A 19452-nucleotide genomic window follows, 5' to 3' on the forward strand; every position below is an offset into this window, starting at 1 on the left:
TGATCTTTGCTTTCTGCTTTATTTCTTACATAGATAATAAAATAGTACACGAACATCAGCATAGTTCAAGACAGACAGTTATCAGAACAGAATAAAACAACACACTCAAAGGACTAATGAACTCAGTGCAATTGCATAGTGTTCTAGCACAGCAGAACGTGAAGAGCAAATTATGCTTGCACTACTATGTAAAGATGTACCACCTTTCTCAAAAGCGCAGCAATCATCATTGCTTCTCAGAATTAACCCCACCAGTTCAAGACAAGTAATGAAACTATTCATCAGTCATTGCACAAATATGCTGGTGTAATATTAAGTCTGTGGCAGTGTTGGTGTGTTAAAAACACTGAGGTAATTGCCAGCAGCCTATGCAAAGACCTTAGTCTTATTTTTAGAAAGTCTAGAATGCTTTTTCTACCCTTTCCCACTTAATTCACTGACTCCCCAAGCCTTTCTTTTCTTCTCTGGACTACAGAGAGCCTATGGAGTTAACCGTTCCAATTTTAGGTCCCTAGACAGCACAGTGCAAACAGCTCTCTGGTTTTTATATTTCCTCTCTTTTTCTCTCTGCTTCTCCCAGCCTTTCATTCTGTGGCTGTTCCAATTTCTATTAGAAAAAAAAATGCATATTTTTGTGCTGCAGCTAGAAGGTCCAAAGATAAAACATAGTCAGCACTTCTGGGATGCAAATATCTAAGGCAACATCTACTCTCTATATCAACTTTGATCATCTATTTTTCCTCACATATATGTCAATTCACATACATGTATGTGCCTTGCCTGATCCTCCGCTCTCCTTCAGGGAACCAGGTAGTTCGCTCTGAGATGAAATCTGGATGTAGAGCTGCAAAAATTTTACTCTAGCAGACACTTGCTCTAGACAGCATGGGCAAGCTACACCAATATTTGTAACCGTTCATATAGATACAAACTTGTTCGGTTTCCATTGTGGAACTGAATTGCAACCCAATGGGCATTAGGCAGAATTCTGAAATGTGTTTAAAAGGTGGATCCAAAAAGCCTTTCTTAAATACTAATTAATCCTGAAAGTCCTTAAAACTCAGTGGTCACATCCCTAATTGGGCTGAAAACAAACTATCCTGAGACAAGCTGTTATTATTGATGTGAAATCAAAATGCAGCTATGACATTTTAATTTAAAAACTGTTGAGTACAATAGTGTCACATTTTTATAGAGTAGCACATCAGTTTGGAGTGGGCTATTGAGCTCTATAATTCTTGTAGTGCAAGCAGGTCTAAACTTACAGCTCCTCCTACCCAGTAGAGTGTCTCCTACACTCACAAAATTCTCTGAGTAGATGTCATCCATTCCTCCAACTGAAGCTCCTAAAAATTAAGTAAGAAAACAGAAGGCTGCAGCTGAATAATCTGTACACTCAGTCAGAAAAAGGTGTTTCTGCTCCTTTGAATAGCTGCACGTTTTCCATTACAGTGTCCTTGGTTAAAACCTCAAAAAAATCTTTCCTTCTGGGAAACATCAGAATCCAAGACTTCTGCACTCCTCGCTGAGCATGCTAAGTTACCTGATGAAAGTGATAAGTAATGCAAGCACTATCCTTGAAGCTGTAAACACAGTACAAGCCCTCCCAAAAAGATAATCTGGTAGATATGCTGGAGTCTTATAGCCTGTGCCTGTCTGAGGGACAATCTGATCTTTATTTTGTTTTGTAGATACACCTTTAGGTCTGGTCTTTTCCTTACCTAAAGTGTAGGAAACCACTTCCATCCCTCCAAGTCCTATGACACATTTAGAACTGTAACAGCACTGTGGATCACACCCGTCCTCTAGACAATTGTATTGCTTACTAAGAAAAATTGCACTTTTTTTTTTTTTAACAAATATATATATTCTATGCTTTTGGGAATAAGCCCACAACACAAAGCAGCTCAGATATAGGAGCTCAGACAGCTGTTCTTGCTGTGACCCTGTACCAACTCTGAAGTAACACACCATAGCTTAATTTACCATGAAGACAGTCCTTCATGTGAGGCAAACCGGGAGCACGCATGGAATCAGCTACTACATCTCCTCAGCTGGCCATGTGTCATGTTTACTAAACGCTAGTAACTGGATTTACTTTTCATCAGACAGCATATCTTGATTCAGCAGTTACTGCTTAGAAAAACACATACCTGAGAGTTGTGAGACAAAGATGATAGAAAGTTGCCTTAACTGCTAGCTCATAACGAATAAATCTCCTCAAAAGACAACTTGTTCTTTTTAATAATCTGACTGCATCTGCTCTGCATACAACTGCTCTACTGGGAGAGCAGGTTGTTCCTCATTTATTATTGAGGTGCCCCAACACAGCTGAGTACATCCTTACAGCAAGTTTAGAGAATACCTAGAGAAACTGGTTGCACTAATTTCAGAGAAACCGATATTTTACATCATACAGATCATTATCTCAGTCTATGTCAAAGCAGGTATCAAGAACTGAAAACAAATGTCCTATCTTACAGTAATGAACTTTGTAAAGTACTAAAGGCAACAGCTTTCGAATCACTAGCAAGCTTTTGTTAAAATGTTTTTTCTAATACGTTTGAAAATCCCCTTCTCTAAAAGCATTTAATTTTAAACAATGTGTTGAAGAAGCGTGTTCCTTCATCTTGACTGAGTGTACATATTTTCACGAAGCCAAAAATACATCTGTCTTTGTTGACTCCAGAGGAATCAACAGGTAGTGACAGAGGCAGTTACCCATTAATGGGGCGGTATAGTGACAGCTGAGATAAACTGAATAGATTTTGTTCAAAACACCTTGGTTCCAACAGCCACTGCACCATGTTGGTTATCCTACACAAGCAAGTTCACAGCCCCTGCAGAGGACAACCTGGCTAGGTAGGCATTTCTGCAGTTAAGGAGGAAAGTTCACACAGAACAGCATGTCCCATTCCATGCCAGCTTGAGGATCACTGAAATATGACCCAGATACAGGCAGGATTCATTTTATGTTTAGTTTGAGGTTGTGCAAAGTGACTTAAGTGAAACACAAATATTTTGTGTGTTGGAAGAGGCTGGTATCTGAACAGAGATTCGAAGACCTATTAGTATAGTTAGTCAGCTAGGCAGTAGCTGTCTGGAGGAGGGAACAGTTTATCCTCCTGAATCTTTTAAAATTAGAAATAGTTTCAACTTACAAAAAAGAGGAGACTTCAGCAAGATGATGGTAAAAGTGCACTCAGAAGTGTAGCCCCACCTGGCCATCTGTGACTCTCAAAAAAAATCACTTCTGCAGACATACCCAAGACCTGTGTTATCAGAATCATCTAGGGAAAATAAACCCTATAAAGTATTTCTGAGCAGTCACTTTATAACCCAGCTGCCTCTTTCTCCCCCCCCTCACATGCTCCTGCATGCCATGATCCTCACTCAGAGTCCCAGAGAGCAAGGACTTTGCAGCTGGAACTTATCTTTTACAAGTTTTCCCTGAAATTCCTGGCGGAGTTCTGAATGACAGAAAATCAACCGAAAAACTGGATGCCAAGCCCAAAATGCATTCTAATGTACTTTGTAACGTAATGCTGCTGAACTTCAGAGCTTTCTTGCACAAGAAGTAAGCCAACAGAATATGTAAAAGTCCTACTCTCCACTATTATACTATACATATACATATACATATACATATACATATACATATACATATACATATACATATACATATACATATACATATACATATACATATACATATACATATACATATACATATACATATACATATACATATACATATACATCATCTCATGCAATTAAGCCAGTTTGTATCCTGTAAATGAAGCTCCTCCTTATTCCTCAATGCCACAATTTCAAAATCTTTCCCATTGTCATACTCTCTTTATGTTCATTTTCATTTTCTCAAATGATACAGATCACTACTGTTCTCCTTGCAGCCACAGTACCTGCTAATCTTGTCTGATGTAGCCTGGTCTTTAACTGGGTGATTCACTACCATGAAGGAGATGTTTAACATTGAACAAATGTCTCTGTAAAGTTGTGCAGAGAAGGAGAAAAGCGTGTTCTTTCTAAAGGAATTTTACCTACACTAAGTCATCCAATTTTTCCAGAGGTGTTTAAAGAAACATGAAAACATGTAGCAGCTGCAGAATGACTTTAAGATTTTGAAAGGACTAGTTACATTGAAAATTTGGAATAAAATAAAATCATTTTAGCCTGCTGCATTTAAAAACTCTCTTTTCCATCAAAATATTTTGCTATATGTGTGGGGAATATCAAAATTTTGAATATTATCTGTTTAGCTTGTCCTATGCATAGTTAACCATATTAATGTACAAAACCTTTATATACAGTTAAAATTATGATTATTCAAGTATGATGACTGTTAGATTATTTTTTCTCTACCTTGCTGTTTGGTCTTGCTAGAACATCCAGTATGTGTCTTTGTATGTATGTACCTTTGAGATGAAGGAAGTGTGCTTTGTGTTTGCTCCGTATTCATTATGATGATGTCAGGCCAAATTAATCTCTCTTTTAAAATGAAGGAAGTTAGCAGTCCTTAACTCAAAGATGGTTAATCTTTTAGCATAACGGCAAATGACTGCCAACTCAAAAATACCTAGCAGATATAAATATCTAAAAAAATCTAGATGTTGGATTTGTTTACTAAGTAGAGTAAAATGCATAAAACCCAAATCACTTTCAAAGGTTTACTTTTTGGTGCAAAGCATCCATCCCCATGCCCTTTCTTCTTACTCAGTCTGCCAGGAAGTTGTGTGGGAAGCCTTTCGTATTTTTCTGGATCGGATTCCTGATACTTCTGAATATCAGAACTGGGTTACTGCCTGCCAGAGAGAAACCTTCTGCATATTCGACATCGGCAAAAACTTCAGCAATTCCCAAGAGCACCTGGAAATAATTCAACGGGTAAGGAATACTGAAATTTGTTTAGAAAATGGGGAAGACTTCCAAGTCCCTTCCTATATGCTTGTATGAGGGCAAAATATTGCTCAGGAAGAGGAGGGGGCATGTGTTAGAAGGAAAACATAAAAGTACAGTAAACAAAAGAGCTAACAGGCTTCTGCTCAATGGTTGGATACACCCACTAGTAAAATGCTGTTTTTCTTAATCTTTTTGCAGCGAGTAAAACATAGAACCTTCCAGGAAAGGTAAGTAGCACAAGTAGAACCGTGCCACTTGATGTTACTGCCTTTTTTGAAAAAGATATGTGTAGATGTGTGTGGATGTGAACAGATATACAGATAGCACTGTGGTGTATTTGGTGTGTGCTGTGACAGATGTATATACTGTATGTACCGTAGTACACAGTAATAGAATCACTAATCATTAAGGTGGCCAAACATCTGAGTTGCCTGTTCACTTTGAGACACTGCAGAATGTCTCCTTTGACTACAGTGAACATGAAACCCAGACAGAGCCACAGCTTTGTGTTAGACTACTGTTGAGTGGGAGTGTGACAAAAGATTACCCATAATTGTTATAATTCTCAAGAGGAAAGTCAGAAAACTGAACAAAAGTTGATCTGGAAGGATACATGAAATAATATGAAAACATTTATGTCTTCACTCTAGTTTTCTCCTGTACTTTAACATGTCATGATAAGTGTTAACTAATGTCATGCTTTATTCCATAAACTCTACGAAAAAAAAAAGTAGGTTTCAGGCAATGTTCAGAAGTCTGAGAATGGCAGGATTAAAGTTACAATACCGAACTCTGTATCTCTGCATATAAATACTATAGTCTAGCCAGGCAAATAACTGTCCACAGTTTCTATGATTTATGTATTATTTTTTCTTCAAAATTTCTTAGATTTTCAGGTGTAGTAAATAATCTTTTCCATTCATAAAGTATAGTGTCTCGTGATCACAGAGGTCTTAGGTATCTTTATTAATAATGATATTGGAGCTTTGAGTGTTCTTCTTTCTCAGAAATGTATTTTTAATAACGTAGGGCCTAATTAAACTCCTCTGGAAGTCCAAAGGGAGGTCTTTTCACTCAACCTAGTGCAGACAGCAGCAGCAAGGCAATAAGTGAAGTGACTGATCTCAGAGTTCTTAGGGTCTTTGTGAACAGTATGGTTTTCCCCAGACATAATACGGAAGGTGAAGTGAATTCTATTAGATTACTCATACTTTAGCTGGAAATATGGGCAGCCATGATTATGCATTGTTGGACTTCATCTTTACAACTGTGTGGTTTGGGAAACATTTTGTATTTTCCACAGATGCCATGTAGAGAGAGCAGTCTCTAGTTAAAGATGCAACACATAACTAGTTAACATTGTGAAAATATTATAAATAATATTAGAAATAATACTTTCATTCTCACCACACAAGATATCCAGAGTATAAATCAGGAGTTGCTCATATTCTTTATTTATGTTATTAAACATTTAGGTTGGTCTTGTATAGAAATGCAGCCCAACCATCTTGTCTATGCTACAAGCTTCACGTCTCATTTAACACCACACTGTGGATTATGGTGCCCTTAGTTCTTTTACTCATATCAGTTTTTACAAACACTCCACCTGTATGCACTGGCTTAATAATAGCTGTTCCTATAGAAATTTTGAGGAATTCTATCTTCATTTGTTTTCATGATTGGGCTTTTTGTTTTGTGTTGTGTCTTTTTCCACACTCTACTTAGAACCCAAACCAACTGAAATTCTTCACTTCCCAATTTCAGGAAAGAAAAATCTCAAAATGTCACTTTGAATACACTTTCCAAAAACTACAAATCAATACAATTTTGGTTATAGAACATAAATTATTCTATAGCCTTAACTGCAGGAATCTTTGACACGTGTTATAAAATGTACTTGTATATTCAAACCACATCTGCATTTCAGGCAAGCTAACAGTCTCAGTTCCAAAATTTCTTCATCAGCACATGACTGTAAAACTTAGAACACAGTATCAACAATACCAAATCAAACCCCATGATGCAGGGCAGACAATCTGTACATCACATCCACTGTATTCTTACTTGAGTTTTCATCTCTCTGCCATGGGGACCCTGGTAGGCATTAACCCATCAATATTACAGCAAGATGCAAATATAAACACTCCTACAATTCAAAATAATAGTCTTGATCCAGGAATCTGATTTGAAACTATCATTAGTTGGAAACTTACTTATGATATCACAATGCAGGCTAACAACAGAACAATAAGTCCTCTCTCCTCACAACAAACCATGAAACACCCTTGGAACCATCAAATGTCAATCAGCTCAGAAATAAGAGGAAACCCAAAGCCTTCACTGAACTATCTTGATAGGAAGAGATACAGTGAAGGAGACAAAAGTTGGTTTAGATAATATACAAGAAGTCTTGCTTCCATTTAACCAGTGGTCAACTATTCATAGACTTCAAAGAGAGAAAAAGCAGACTCTGTGCACTCATTCAACCTCTGTGATCCCATCCCTCTGATTGCTCAGAGAAAATCAGTCATGAAACCTCATGAGCAGATTCCTGACAGGATTGTTAGTCCTTGTTGGAAGAATATCTCAAACCAATATTTTGTTAATTGTAAGAACAAATACCATAGTGAAGGAGAGGAAAGGAAATATATAAACTGTTGAATATAAAATATGATCTACTTTTCCGTTGTTTGTTTAACCGGCTTATCAACTGTTCCATTAGAAATAACTTCTCTCATTGAAAGTACACTTAATATAGGGGTCATCGCTACATTATTTTACATTTTTGCCATTCCCAGTACAGCATGCTGATCATTAAATCGTTCATTTCTATTTGATTGATAGGAAAGATGAAATATCCACAGAGAAAACAGGTGGCAAAAAGGTGGAAGACATTCCTTCCATTTCTACAGGTAAAATCAAATCTGCTTGCTGTGCATTTGCCCATATGATAGAATTGCTAAAACCAGTGATTCATAGATCTTGGAAGGCTGTAACTTAATCAATGAGATAGAAGCATGACAAGTTCAGTGAAGTACACTGAAAATGCTTTAGTAACATAATCTATAAGCATTTTTTTTATTTCTTTACGGCATGTCTGCTACTCAAATGTAGCATTCCACATTTGTTTCACAGTCTTTAAATGCATGTTTTCCTAGTTTCATGAGAATAGAGAGAAAAGCTAATTTTGCTTCAATTACAGGATACCATTTAGAGTGTCAGCTGCTGCATTTTGTTTGCCAAAATAAGCAAGCTGATGAAAATAAAGAATGACATTACCCAGAAAGACAGAGTGATGCCAAGGCATTAACTTGGTCAGATAATTCCAATTAGACCTACTAAAGCTGTTGTGTACTACAGTTCTCTAAAATAATGTTGGAAATTTATGCAGTGATAAAAATCTGTAAATACGAGCATTTTGGTTCAAGGGGGAAACACCCTGCACACATATTTTTATGAGAGCCAAATATGATGGAATCTTATTGATAGCAACTTCCAGCATGGTAATTTTGCCTCTAGCTGGAAAACTCTGTCAAAGCCTCTTGTTACTTTAAATTGAGCCCTAAAGAAAGGTGGCTGCCATAGAGACAAAGATCTCAATTGGCAAAATGAAGCTTAGACACTGGTGATATTTATTACAGTATGACAGGAAATTATCAAATATTATTTAATTCACACAATTTCACTGATGCATAGTCAGTGCCATTTTTTGTTTCAGTCACACACACACAATGCTACTTATGCTTTGAACTGGAAAGAAAGGCCACCTATTGCATAAAAAATATCATCTTTACCCATGCCATAAGTCATGAACACCTTCCACTGACACAAGCTTGTGCTCAAACACATCCTCCATAAGGAAAGCTTCTCCAGCCAGCTGACACCTGACCAACACAGAAAGCAGATTTTTGATGTGCAAACCTGTTCTTGCCTAATTTTACTTTACAGGTTCCCCTGGCACATCCCTCTCTCCATATGCACCAGCCCCTAATGGCACACTGCTCAACGAAATTGTTAATGACACGAAGACTCCCGTGAAGGTGAGGGCAGCCTATTTTCCTATCTCACTTTTTCACTCACCTCTTATTTTTGAGCTCAGCTAGCAGAAGAGAGAAGGAAGCTTTAGAAACACTTTGTGCTTACAAGTCGTGAGTGTTCCCCTCTGTTACTGCTAGTGGGACTGAAGGGTTTTATTAGCATCTGTTTTGCACTGCAATAGTGCATGAAGTTTCTTGCATATGTAGTAGAAAGCATAACATGACAATCAGCTTTTAGGCAACTCTTAACTCTTTTAATGAGCATCCTGTTGCCTATTTTGCACCCGTTTTTAATCTTGTTCTTCGCTAAATAATGTAAAAATGCCTACTTTCTGAGCTGTCCACAACACAGGGTATAGGACTGGACCTTCTTGCCTTTTTCTGGCCAGACAGCCAGCTGCCAAACAGACAGAGCAGACATGCAGCCTGGCACCAGGAGGCTGTCCCCTTCACTGCAGCTTTACTACCATGGGCCACAGGTTACATCTAAACCAGTCCTGGCTGTTGCACCCAAGTGTGTCAGGGAGGTGGCCCTGGTCTCAGCACACCCGTGTGGCTTCAGGGAACCTTCCAGAACCTCCTTCTGGAGAGAGACCAAGGCCTCACAGGGGCCTTGGTTTCCCGTTATGGAAATGGCTTGATTCTCATCATCACCTTCATTTATGCATATCAAAGACAACTCACAAGTCACAGCTATAGATACTTGTTTGCAAAAGCAGAAGAATTAAGCCAACAGATGCAGTTAGGAACCCTTGCCTTTTGTAGGATATGGTTCAGAAAGTTATTTTGGGGACAGGCTTAAAAGGGAATCCTTCTACATATTATATACCAAAATGTGGGGAAAAAGTCACTTAGTTCTATTTCTCCCTTTTTTTTCCTCTCCTTTTCCAGGAGCCGGGAACAAACACAGTCCCAGAACTGCCTGTGGAGCAAATGGTAGAATTCAGCGTCACTCTCACTGACCAGGAGTATACAGCTGAACTTAGTGATCCTGACTCCCCACAGTACCGACAACTAGCTGCCAAATTCCAGCTACAGGTAAGGAGGCTGAGTGAATGCCAGAATGTTGGCTTTGTGCCTTGGCTAACATTCATACTATGAAACTACCTTCACCATGAAACAGAATTAGAATCTACTGCCTCACTTGAAATAGACAATTCCTGTTTTCTCAAGACCTTCTGTTTTTCTTCACGTATAGTCAGCTTCTCCCTTCATTTAGGCTATCTGTTCAGCCACCAAGCTAACAAACCAATGCCTTTGTCAGCAGCAGAGCCTCAGATAACTGATGAACACAGTAACTTCAGGAGTATCATTTGGGCTTAATCATGAATTAATGGACAGTACTTTGTCATAATTTAATTTCTACAATAAACCTAATGAGAAATGTAATATAAATGTTAAAAGTAATTACCTACTGTTGTCTGAACTATTCTTCAAAGGGCTTCCAGTCATTTTGTTGTGCATTATCATAGTTTCCAAAAGAACTAGAACACCTATGGTGTTTTCATGTAATTAATAATACTAACTATCCATTTAATAGATAGCAGTTAATGAGTTGAGGTTCCCAAAAGGTTTTCTTAGTAGAATTAACTAAAACTTCTCATCGGTTTCGTTAGCATTTCTTAGCACAAGCCATTTCACTATCCTGGTTCGATCTCAGATATGCATAGAAAAGTGGTGAAGGATGTGTTGGCAGAGCTGATAAAAAGTGCCTTCTCTGGAGATTTCCAACATTATCAAACAGAACTGCTTACAGACTTTGTTTACTACACATATAATGATGTAATTCAGCAATCCGATTTTTAAGTCATTTCATTAATTGGAGGGGGAGCAATGCAAAGTTTCTTGATTGTTAAATTATTTTCCATTGTTATCAAATTTTATCTGTCACTTCGAAAAGTCCAAAGCTGTTCTTGACACAGTCAGCTGGTAGAACATGACTAAAAGGGGATTCAGTTACCTAAACATGGGTATCTGGTACATCTGCAAGGCCCTCTCAGATATGAGAGAGCTGCACTCCTTTGAACCAGTAACTGAGCAGAAGACAACCTTAAGGCATCTAAAATGATAGTGCTTGCCTAAGTCTAGGAAAATTAATTGCATCCTAATGAATCAGGCCCTTAACTTCTTTTACTTTCAGTGAGCACTAATCACGTTAGTCTCACAGTCCAGTTGCTACTTCTGCACCACTTTTACTAAGTCAAACAAAGCTCAAAATAATTTACTTCAGTTCCTTTCCTACTGTCCTCTTGCAAGAGATGGGTAAGGGGAGTGTCGACGGCAGGCTATTTTCTGCACTAGACATTATCTTCTGTTTCCTGTGGTGGAAGAGATATCTAGGTTTATACAGTGCAGCTGATCCCTGGTATTGTGATGACATACTGATCTTCCGCTACTTCACTTAACCCACATGGGAGACGAGGAGAAAGCTGTGGGTCTGACTATTTATTCCCTACCAGTTCTGACAAATTCTCACATATGAATGAATGAGTTCTAAATGTGTGCTCAGTTGTACAGAATCATATAGCTAAGGAAGAGGAAAGAGCGCTACATTAGTTCATATAATTTTTAAATGATACGTTGAATTAAAAGGATCTGATCCTTCAAAATTTTCTTCCCTTTTCAATTCCCTTCGCTCCCTGCTTTGCTTGCAGATGAAAGGCTTAGATGATGTGTTGCCTGGTACTTAGCAGGACCAGGAAGTGAATCAGAAAGGAACTGCGGAACTGTTTGTTTGAAAAAATCCCTTTCTTCTGACATAGTAGACATACATAAAACATTTCATTTTACTTACCTCAATAAATGTTTCTACAATTGTAAAAGACCAAAAGATCAATCAGCTGGATCTCAAAACATTGTCAATTCTTCAGGTGCTGATAAAAACACTTTTTATCCTAAAGTTTGAAAAATATATGCAGAATTCACCTTTTCTGCTCATTGTTTATTCTTCATATTGTCTCTTCTATTCAAAACCATGTGATTGTGCAATTGTTTACATTAGAATTAAAAATATGTGAACTGATTTCATTTGTACAGGACATATAAAACTGTTTAATTTATAAATGATTTGCCAAACAATGTAAATCCACCTCCATTTGGTTAGTATTTCTACATAACTAACAATTTACTGTTAAGGTGACTTGAATCACGAAATTATTCATGAACCAAAACTGCTGAAAATGAGAAAATAATTTGATACATGTCATTTGACTTGCTCTATTATGAACTAGATTATAATTTATTTACAGAATTACATTACTTAAAAAAGCTGTATTTTGGACTTCTCTTTGCCTATTAATAGGTAATGCAGGCAGGATATACAAACCAAATATTATGTTCAAGTTGAGTAATGGTGACAGCACAGAGTGCAGCTGAGAGTTTCCTAAAGCTCTTTCTGAAATATGTAAATATTGTCTAGATAATCAACTTGTGCTTACTTTTTAGTGATAGAACTTACACTGAATTAATGATTTTATGGTTTTCTATAGATGCAAAAGATATTTGAGAAACTTCCAGGATTCAAAGAAATCCACGTATTAGGATTTAAGTAAGTAAGAAAATGGGACTTTTTTTTTGCTACTAGGATTCTCCTCTTCCTTCTTTCCCTCTGACATGAAGAGGGGTGTGTATTGCTATAAACAGAAAATAGTTTATGGAGAGAAATGCTAATACATTCCAAGTGAGACAATTTGAATTACTAGTAGGAGCAGCTTTGATTCCCTGAGGGATGAAATAATCAATAAATCCTTTGAAAATGATTGCAATGGTGTATTAAGGACTTTCTTAAATGGCAAGGTAAAGAGATATAGGAATATGATTACTTAGGTGGCTACTTTTTTTGTGCATGGATTTTGTGCCTTTCATCAGTCACGGTGAAGGTGCTTGGCAAGATAAGGTTGCAGGAGGGTATATGTTCACACATATGAAACTTTCCAAATATGTGTTTTCCAGGTGTTTCATACAATTAAAATTGTTTCATATTTTAACAAATTTGTGTTCTGGCTTTCCATTTATTTTAGTTTTAACTTTCTTGTATGTTTACTGCTAATAAAAGCTACTTTGTATACAAGGGGGGTGGATCAAACACTGAGTATTTGATATGTTTGTGATTCTATAGATAAGAGCATATTATGTAAAGGATCAAGGGAAAAATTAATTACTAATATTGAGAAGTAACATCAAATTGAAAGGAAATAAAGATCAAGAAAAAAAAAACAAATTCATATAGGCTTATTGCAGAGCATCAGGCACATTCAGTCCTCCTTCCTTGTAGTAATATTTAATACATGTTGGAGAACATCTATATTGCACTGTAATTGCACTGTATTGCACTTGCTTTTCTCTCTACAAAATTGCTGAGGAAAAAGAAAGAGCAAAGGAAAATGAAAACTAGTTGCTCAAGCAAAAAGGTCTGTAATAGCATAGCTACAACATACAATAACAAACCTCTTTCAGTTGTGGCTCCAGAGATCTGGGATCCATTTCTGTTTAGTGTCTTGGTCTTAAGACCTGATTTGAAATTACATTCATCAAGGTAAAAGACCAGGATTGCCTCCCCTCATCTAGTAATTTACTTAGCTCCTTAGAGTTACAGATCAGCAAAGGCAGGTGTTGGTCTCTATTATCCCTTAGCCATATTTCTACATGTATTAGCAGCATTTCCCACAAGGCAATATGAAAAGACAACATCAGAGATACACTAGAGAATTCATCAGGGGAAATAACAGGGCATTATATTACAGAAGGTCAAAATAGGCACATCTTCCAGAGGTAATTAATAGGACAAGTTACACCTGTGTCTAGGATCTGAGTAGGCACCATGTGTGGTAACACAGGTGTTCTTTGCCACCATAAAGATATAGATTATCAATGACGAGGCTTAAATTGCACCATTTGTAGGGGGGAATAAGAAAGCAGATATTTCAAACTATCAAGGTAAAATTTTTCATTTTCCTACTCAAAACATGGAGATTCCCATTGTTTGGAAGAGAAAGAGTGAAATTATGGAGAGCAGCTCGTCATCTTCACACAGAGATAAAAATTACAGGTGATACACCGAAGATTAAAGATAAATTGTCAGAAGATGTTTTTGATGTACAACTGACTGTACATGAATCTTTGTTTTTCTTTCTTTTGCAATCCTTTATTACATCCTTCCTTCTGCGACGAAATGAAGACAGAAGAAGGAGAAAGATGGGTAATTTGTCTCTAATTCATAATTAATCTTAATCACTTCATGGACTATAAGATGTACATAGATACATCAATAAATGTTATTTAACTTGATGTGATAAAGTGAATCGATTTATCTTCTGCCTAAGTACAAAATCTGTGATATAAAGCAGCAGGCACAGCTTTTACTTTAATCTGGAAGGTTCATGGAATCAAATTTTGCCAGGATCTCTCTGAAGGAAAGAAATTTGTTTGACATAAGAAAATTTACAATCATATGACTGAAGATTTCTATCAGCCATAAACTAAAAAAAAATAGGAAATCTTCATATTTAAATTTTCTTTTTTGATCTGCTATTTCCTAGCTGTATTCCCATATACACATTATCTTCAATAAGTATGTAGAATTTGATTCATTATCTCCATTATCAGGCAAATAGAATGACAGACCAGTGACTAGCTTGAGAAAATGCAGGGAGCCTTTGATTGGCAATAGAAACAACTACATAGGCTGTTGTTGTTGTTTAAAAGTCCTGCTGGGGAATAATTTGTCTAACAGTTCCCAGACTTTCGCTTTCACTTGTAGTTTGAAAGAAAGAATTTTCTAAGGTTTTTTCCTGAATTCTTGCAGTGTCATATAAATGTAAATACATTGCATATACTTCCCCTTTCTCTAGTTATTTGATATTATAAAAAGCAACATAGTGGAGTGCAAATGTTTTACAATGTACTTATAATTTTTTAAATGTAATTAGGTGAATTTAGTATTTATGAAAAGGAATGTATTAATAACGGTAAAGATTTGAAACTTCTGTTAAACAAGCACATCTAGGGAAAAGCTATACACGTTAATTTAGACTTCAAAAATGTAACTCCCATTGTGAAAAGTGATTTGTTTGCCACATTATAGCTAACTTTCTTGGTGTTCTTCCAAAAAAGAGTAAAAAAATGCCACAGCTGTGATAGGATTTTTGCTTATCTGAAGCTTTATGAACTGTCTAGTCCCTTTTCATAAGTTTCTGCATACTTAATTGGTGATTATGGCTTCTAGTAACCCCAGCACACATTTTTGACTGTTTGAACCAATAATCACTGACTTCAAATTATATTACCAGTTCTACAGGTCTCTGAGTAGTCAGGTTAAAGGGGATTATGTTAGAACATTTTATAATTTCTTCAGTATTGGAATTTTTATTTAAAATTATACATAGAAGAAAAAAAGATTTAGCTATAACAAAAGTAATATGAAGATAGCAGTCTCATTAGAAAGAAGAATATCTACAGTATTTTTTAGAGAAGATAATATGTAATGGTTGCATATATTTTGTTCGTTTTCAAAATCAGTCCTCAGCCAGTAACTGATTTTGGTTCACTTGGAATTTTTGCATCTTCCTCTTGCAGATCAAGCAGCACTATAGCACGATATGTGGTAAACTTCGAGAGAGATGCCTCAGAAATCAAAAGCACAGCGGATGCCATCTCAACTATTGGATCTAACAAGGTTGAAAATGAAAAACTTCCGCTCTCTCCAAAGGAAGAGCAGGAGATATCAGCAACTAAGCTCACAGTAACAGACCTTCAGCAGCTTGTTGCCATAGCACTCCACGAAGACCAATCCCTGCCAATGGACCTGGGAACACTCCAGTTTACTGACGGTGAGTTGGCAGGCCAGTGCCAGGTGCAAGTCAAAATCTTGCCCTTTCAATTTGATGCAATTTCAGTAAAGTCCCCTTTGCTTCTTTAACAGACTGTTTTCAAGTGTATCCTGTCCTCCTAAGTGTTGCATAACATGCAAAGAATGCACAGACCTAAGTTAAATTTTATAGCAAAATGTGCCTTTATAATTATACAACCTGATTTCCAGTCATCTTAGAGGTTCTATTTTTTTGGTTGTTTGTTTAGATAAACTGGATGTTTTGCAGACTAAGACAAAAAAGAGGAGGGGAAAAAAAAAAAAAAAAAGAAAAACTATGAATATACAAAATATCATTTTAATTTCCCAATATGGACAGTCTCATTTCTTTAATAAGAAAAAAAAATGAGGGTTTTCTCTAACATAAATCTAGCGTTCTGAAAGCTAAGACTCATTTGTAAGCAAGCCATCTAACCTCCCAGTTAAGCCAGAGAGACAGATACGTTGAAGAGCTTTTGATCTCAAGCTAAAATCAGTGTTATGGAACTCACTGTAAAGGTTCACTTTGCTCTCTGGAACACAGAGAGAGTGCAAGTGACATGATGGGTGTGAAGATCTCCAGCAGAAGGTTGAAGGGTTTAACACTGTTCAATAATTCTGCTAATAAATATTCTCTTTTACTCCATCAATGATTTTTTCAAAGCTGACATAGCCCCACTTTTGAGGAGGTGGGTTAAAAATGGGGAAAATAATTTAAAATGTTTTTATATGTATATGTACCAAAACAATCTTAAAACACAGCAAATTTTAGCTGTAGTCTTTCATTTACAAACAGCAGCATTTTCTTGAGGAAAAAAAAAAAAAAAAAGAGCCAGTACTTTCTGAAATAAAATCGTATTTACATGTAGATTAAGAATCCTAAGAAAAAATTTCATGGATATAGAACACTTTGATAATAACTATTTTAATCAACTTTTTCCCACTAGTTATTTTTAAAAACCAGGCTTAGAAAAACAGCCTGCATGCAAGTACATTTAAAGAGCTCCTCTGAGGGGGTGAAGGGAGCACTGGGCACTAAAGCCAAAACTCTGAGATTAAGACTGATGTGTACTTCAGATAAAACTGAAAACAATTCAGGCTTAATGAGCACCACAGTATAATGAGTCATCATAGCCCATGCAGATCTAATGAGCACTTCACACTTCAGCTGATTTTAAGCACTGATCCGTGGTTCAGCTCTCTGCAGACCCATCCTATTTAAACTAAATAAAGAGTACAAAGAATAATGCATGTAAAATTACTGTTTTCCTCATAATTGTCAGTTTAAATGGAAATTTATGCCTCTTCCTAACATGGATTTTTAAAAATATTTTTTTATGAAGGATAGCTTTAATATTGTTTTTTACTGAGTGGATGTGTTCTGATCAGTTCTCAGTGTGCCACCGCTGAAATATTGTGCTCTCTGTCACTTTTTTTTAATATTTTTTTTCAGAAGCCATTATACCACCCAGTGACTTTGACAATGATATCCAGGGCATGGTTACTATTCCTCTGGCAGGCCCTGATTTGGTAAGTTAATGCTGGCTGTTATATTAATTTGTTTTTCTATGAGAAATAAAATTAAACAGTGTTAAGATGTACATAAATAAACAGGAAAAGGCTCTTATGCCAAAATACATATCTGGCTTTTATAAATGCTGTAAGGATGAATGTTGTGGTGGTGTTATAATGAAAGAGAGATACTGTTTACAGCATTTACAGGTGAATATTACTGCTCAATTACCTTCTCCAGTTTTAATTATAAAGTAAACATTTTACAGTTCAGTAGTACATCTCAATGACAAGAAGGAGAGCAATTGTCAGGGATAGTGAAAGTCATTTTTCTTTGACCATTTTTTAAATTACAGGCAATGTGATTAGGATCAGAGGCAGATGCCAAACACTTGATACACCCCATGACTTCATGCTGAGTTAGCTGTTTGCAGGCTCTTGTGGCCTTTTTAGCAACGAAAGGTAAACATAATAATGAAAGCTGCTTTTAAAAAACTTTTTCAGGAGGACTCCATGAGTGTGGAACTCCCGCTGGGTTACCCCAGCCCAGCAACAGTGGACCAAACAGGAGCCATCTCTATCAACGAATTTACAACTGGAATCCCTATGTTAAGTGGAGAGATCAGTGCCCCTGAAGACTTTAACAATTTTGTTTCATCTGAACCTGTGTTCCCTACCAAACCCTTCAGAGAACCATTTCAGGACAAATATCCTCCAGACACAGAAGATATTGCTACTGACTACCAAAGTTTCACGGTGCCTTTCAATGCTCTGGGTAGCACTAGCAGTCCTCCAAAAACAGAGGATTCCTATTTGCCTCCTCCAGCAGATGATTCTGCCGGCAATGAATTAATCACCGATGGCTACAGGTCTCCAACAGAGCAGCCTACCACACTGGTGGTTTATACCACAGATAGCTTTACCCCACCTAATCTTCTGCAAGCCAGAGATGAGACTAATGAAGCTGAGGAGAAGAAAGAACTGACTGATGTAACAGTGCCACCTTTCAAGGTAGCTGACCAAGATAGTCTGTCTGGACAAGGTAAGACACAAAAGATTTTTACATAAGAAAAAGTAGGAGAGATGTGGTTGTTATTACACATACAGTCTTGTATAAGTACAATGAGCATTCCTTTCAGTTGTGACAGTATTTTTTCTGGACCCTCAAAGGTAAAAAATGTATGTTTCTGATGTCCACTTCAGGAAAATCCTAATGTACCTGAAGTCAAGGTTGTCAAAGAAAAAAAAAAAAAAGACAAGACTGCTTTCTACATGGTATTATGGTAAAAATTCAAAAAGGCCAAGCAAACAGACATCTCCCTACATCCTCCCACCTGGCCTCACCAACTCAGCATTAGGTCACTAAACCTCAATTTTACTTACACTTCTAAGAAGACTGTGCTAGTTGTGTCACATGCAAGAGGTCACCACCAACACATGGGAGGAATTTGTTTTTTCATGGATATTCAGATGTGCTTTTTCTCAGATTTTTGGCTGACCATCTCAACAGAAAAGCAGAGGGCAGGTAAGAACTTCATAGGAATCGGCAGGATTCTCTGAAGTCCCCACATAGTCTCTAAGCAATACCAAAAAATCTGCAAAGAAAAACAAAAAATAAATTATGTGGCAAAACTCTTACATTTGCTTAAATGACAACACTCAGGGCTTCTGGGTGCCCAAGAATGTCATCTTTAAAGCTTGTAAGTTTGCTGCCTGCTTCAGGGAAGTCCCCTGCTCCCATAAGAGGCTCTACTCTGTCCCTGTTCTGCCAGATCCCTCCTTGCTCAGTCCTTGGCATTTCATGTCCCACCCTGTACTCCAGAAGCCTCTTAGCATGATGAATTAGCATGATGAACCCTTCCCCCCCTTTCAAGATGTTCTTCCTGAACCAGCATGCCCATAAACAGCAAGAATACACCTTAATCCCTGCTGCCCAGCCACGTCCCATAGGGCAAACAGGCAGTATTTGCATAGCTGATCAGAAATACCCCACTGCTTGAAGTCAGCATCATTCACCATGCAGAAATGTTAGAAGGGGAAATGTCCATGTATTATAGTGTCTATAGTATTGTTCTTTTTGGATCCAATAAATAGCAAGACCGGCATTCTAAATAACGAAGAATGTAAAAGCTGCCACTT

At 37.0% G+C, this 19452-nt stretch overlaps 1 protein-coding gene across 1 annotated transcript in view; it reads left to right on the top strand.

Moving 5' to 3' along the window:
* Nucleotides 1-19452, top strand: part of IMPG1 (interphotoreceptor matrix proteoglycan 1) — a 62759-nt gene that overhangs the window by 13364 nt on the left and 29943 nt on the right. The window contains exons 3-12 of the mRNA XM_071806846.1: nucleotides 4739-4905; nucleotides 5119-5147; nucleotides 7765-7832; nucleotides 8869-8960; nucleotides 9849-9995; nucleotides 12446-12504; nucleotides 14134-14154; nucleotides 15531-15784; nucleotides 17255-17331; nucleotides 17818-18355. Coding sequence (XP_071662947.1) covers nucleotides 4739-4905; nucleotides 5119-5147; nucleotides 7765-7832; nucleotides 8869-8960; nucleotides 9849-9995; nucleotides 12446-12504; nucleotides 14134-14154; nucleotides 15531-15784; nucleotides 17255-17331; nucleotides 17818-18355 — 1452 coding nt within the window. The remainder of the gene's footprint in view (nucleotides 1-4738; nucleotides 4906-5118; nucleotides 5148-7764; nucleotides 7833-8868; nucleotides 8961-9848; nucleotides 9996-12445; nucleotides 12505-14133; nucleotides 14155-15530; nucleotides 15785-17254; nucleotides 17332-17817; nucleotides 18356-19452) is intronic.

Source organism: Patagioenas fasciata, chromosome 3 (genome assembly GCF_037038585.1).
Source record: "Patagioenas fasciata isolate bPatFas1 chromosome 3, bPatFas1.hap1, whole genome shotgun sequence".
Lineage (NCBI taxonomy): Eukaryota > Metazoa > Chordata > Aves > Columbiformes > Columbidae > Patagioenas > Patagioenas fasciata.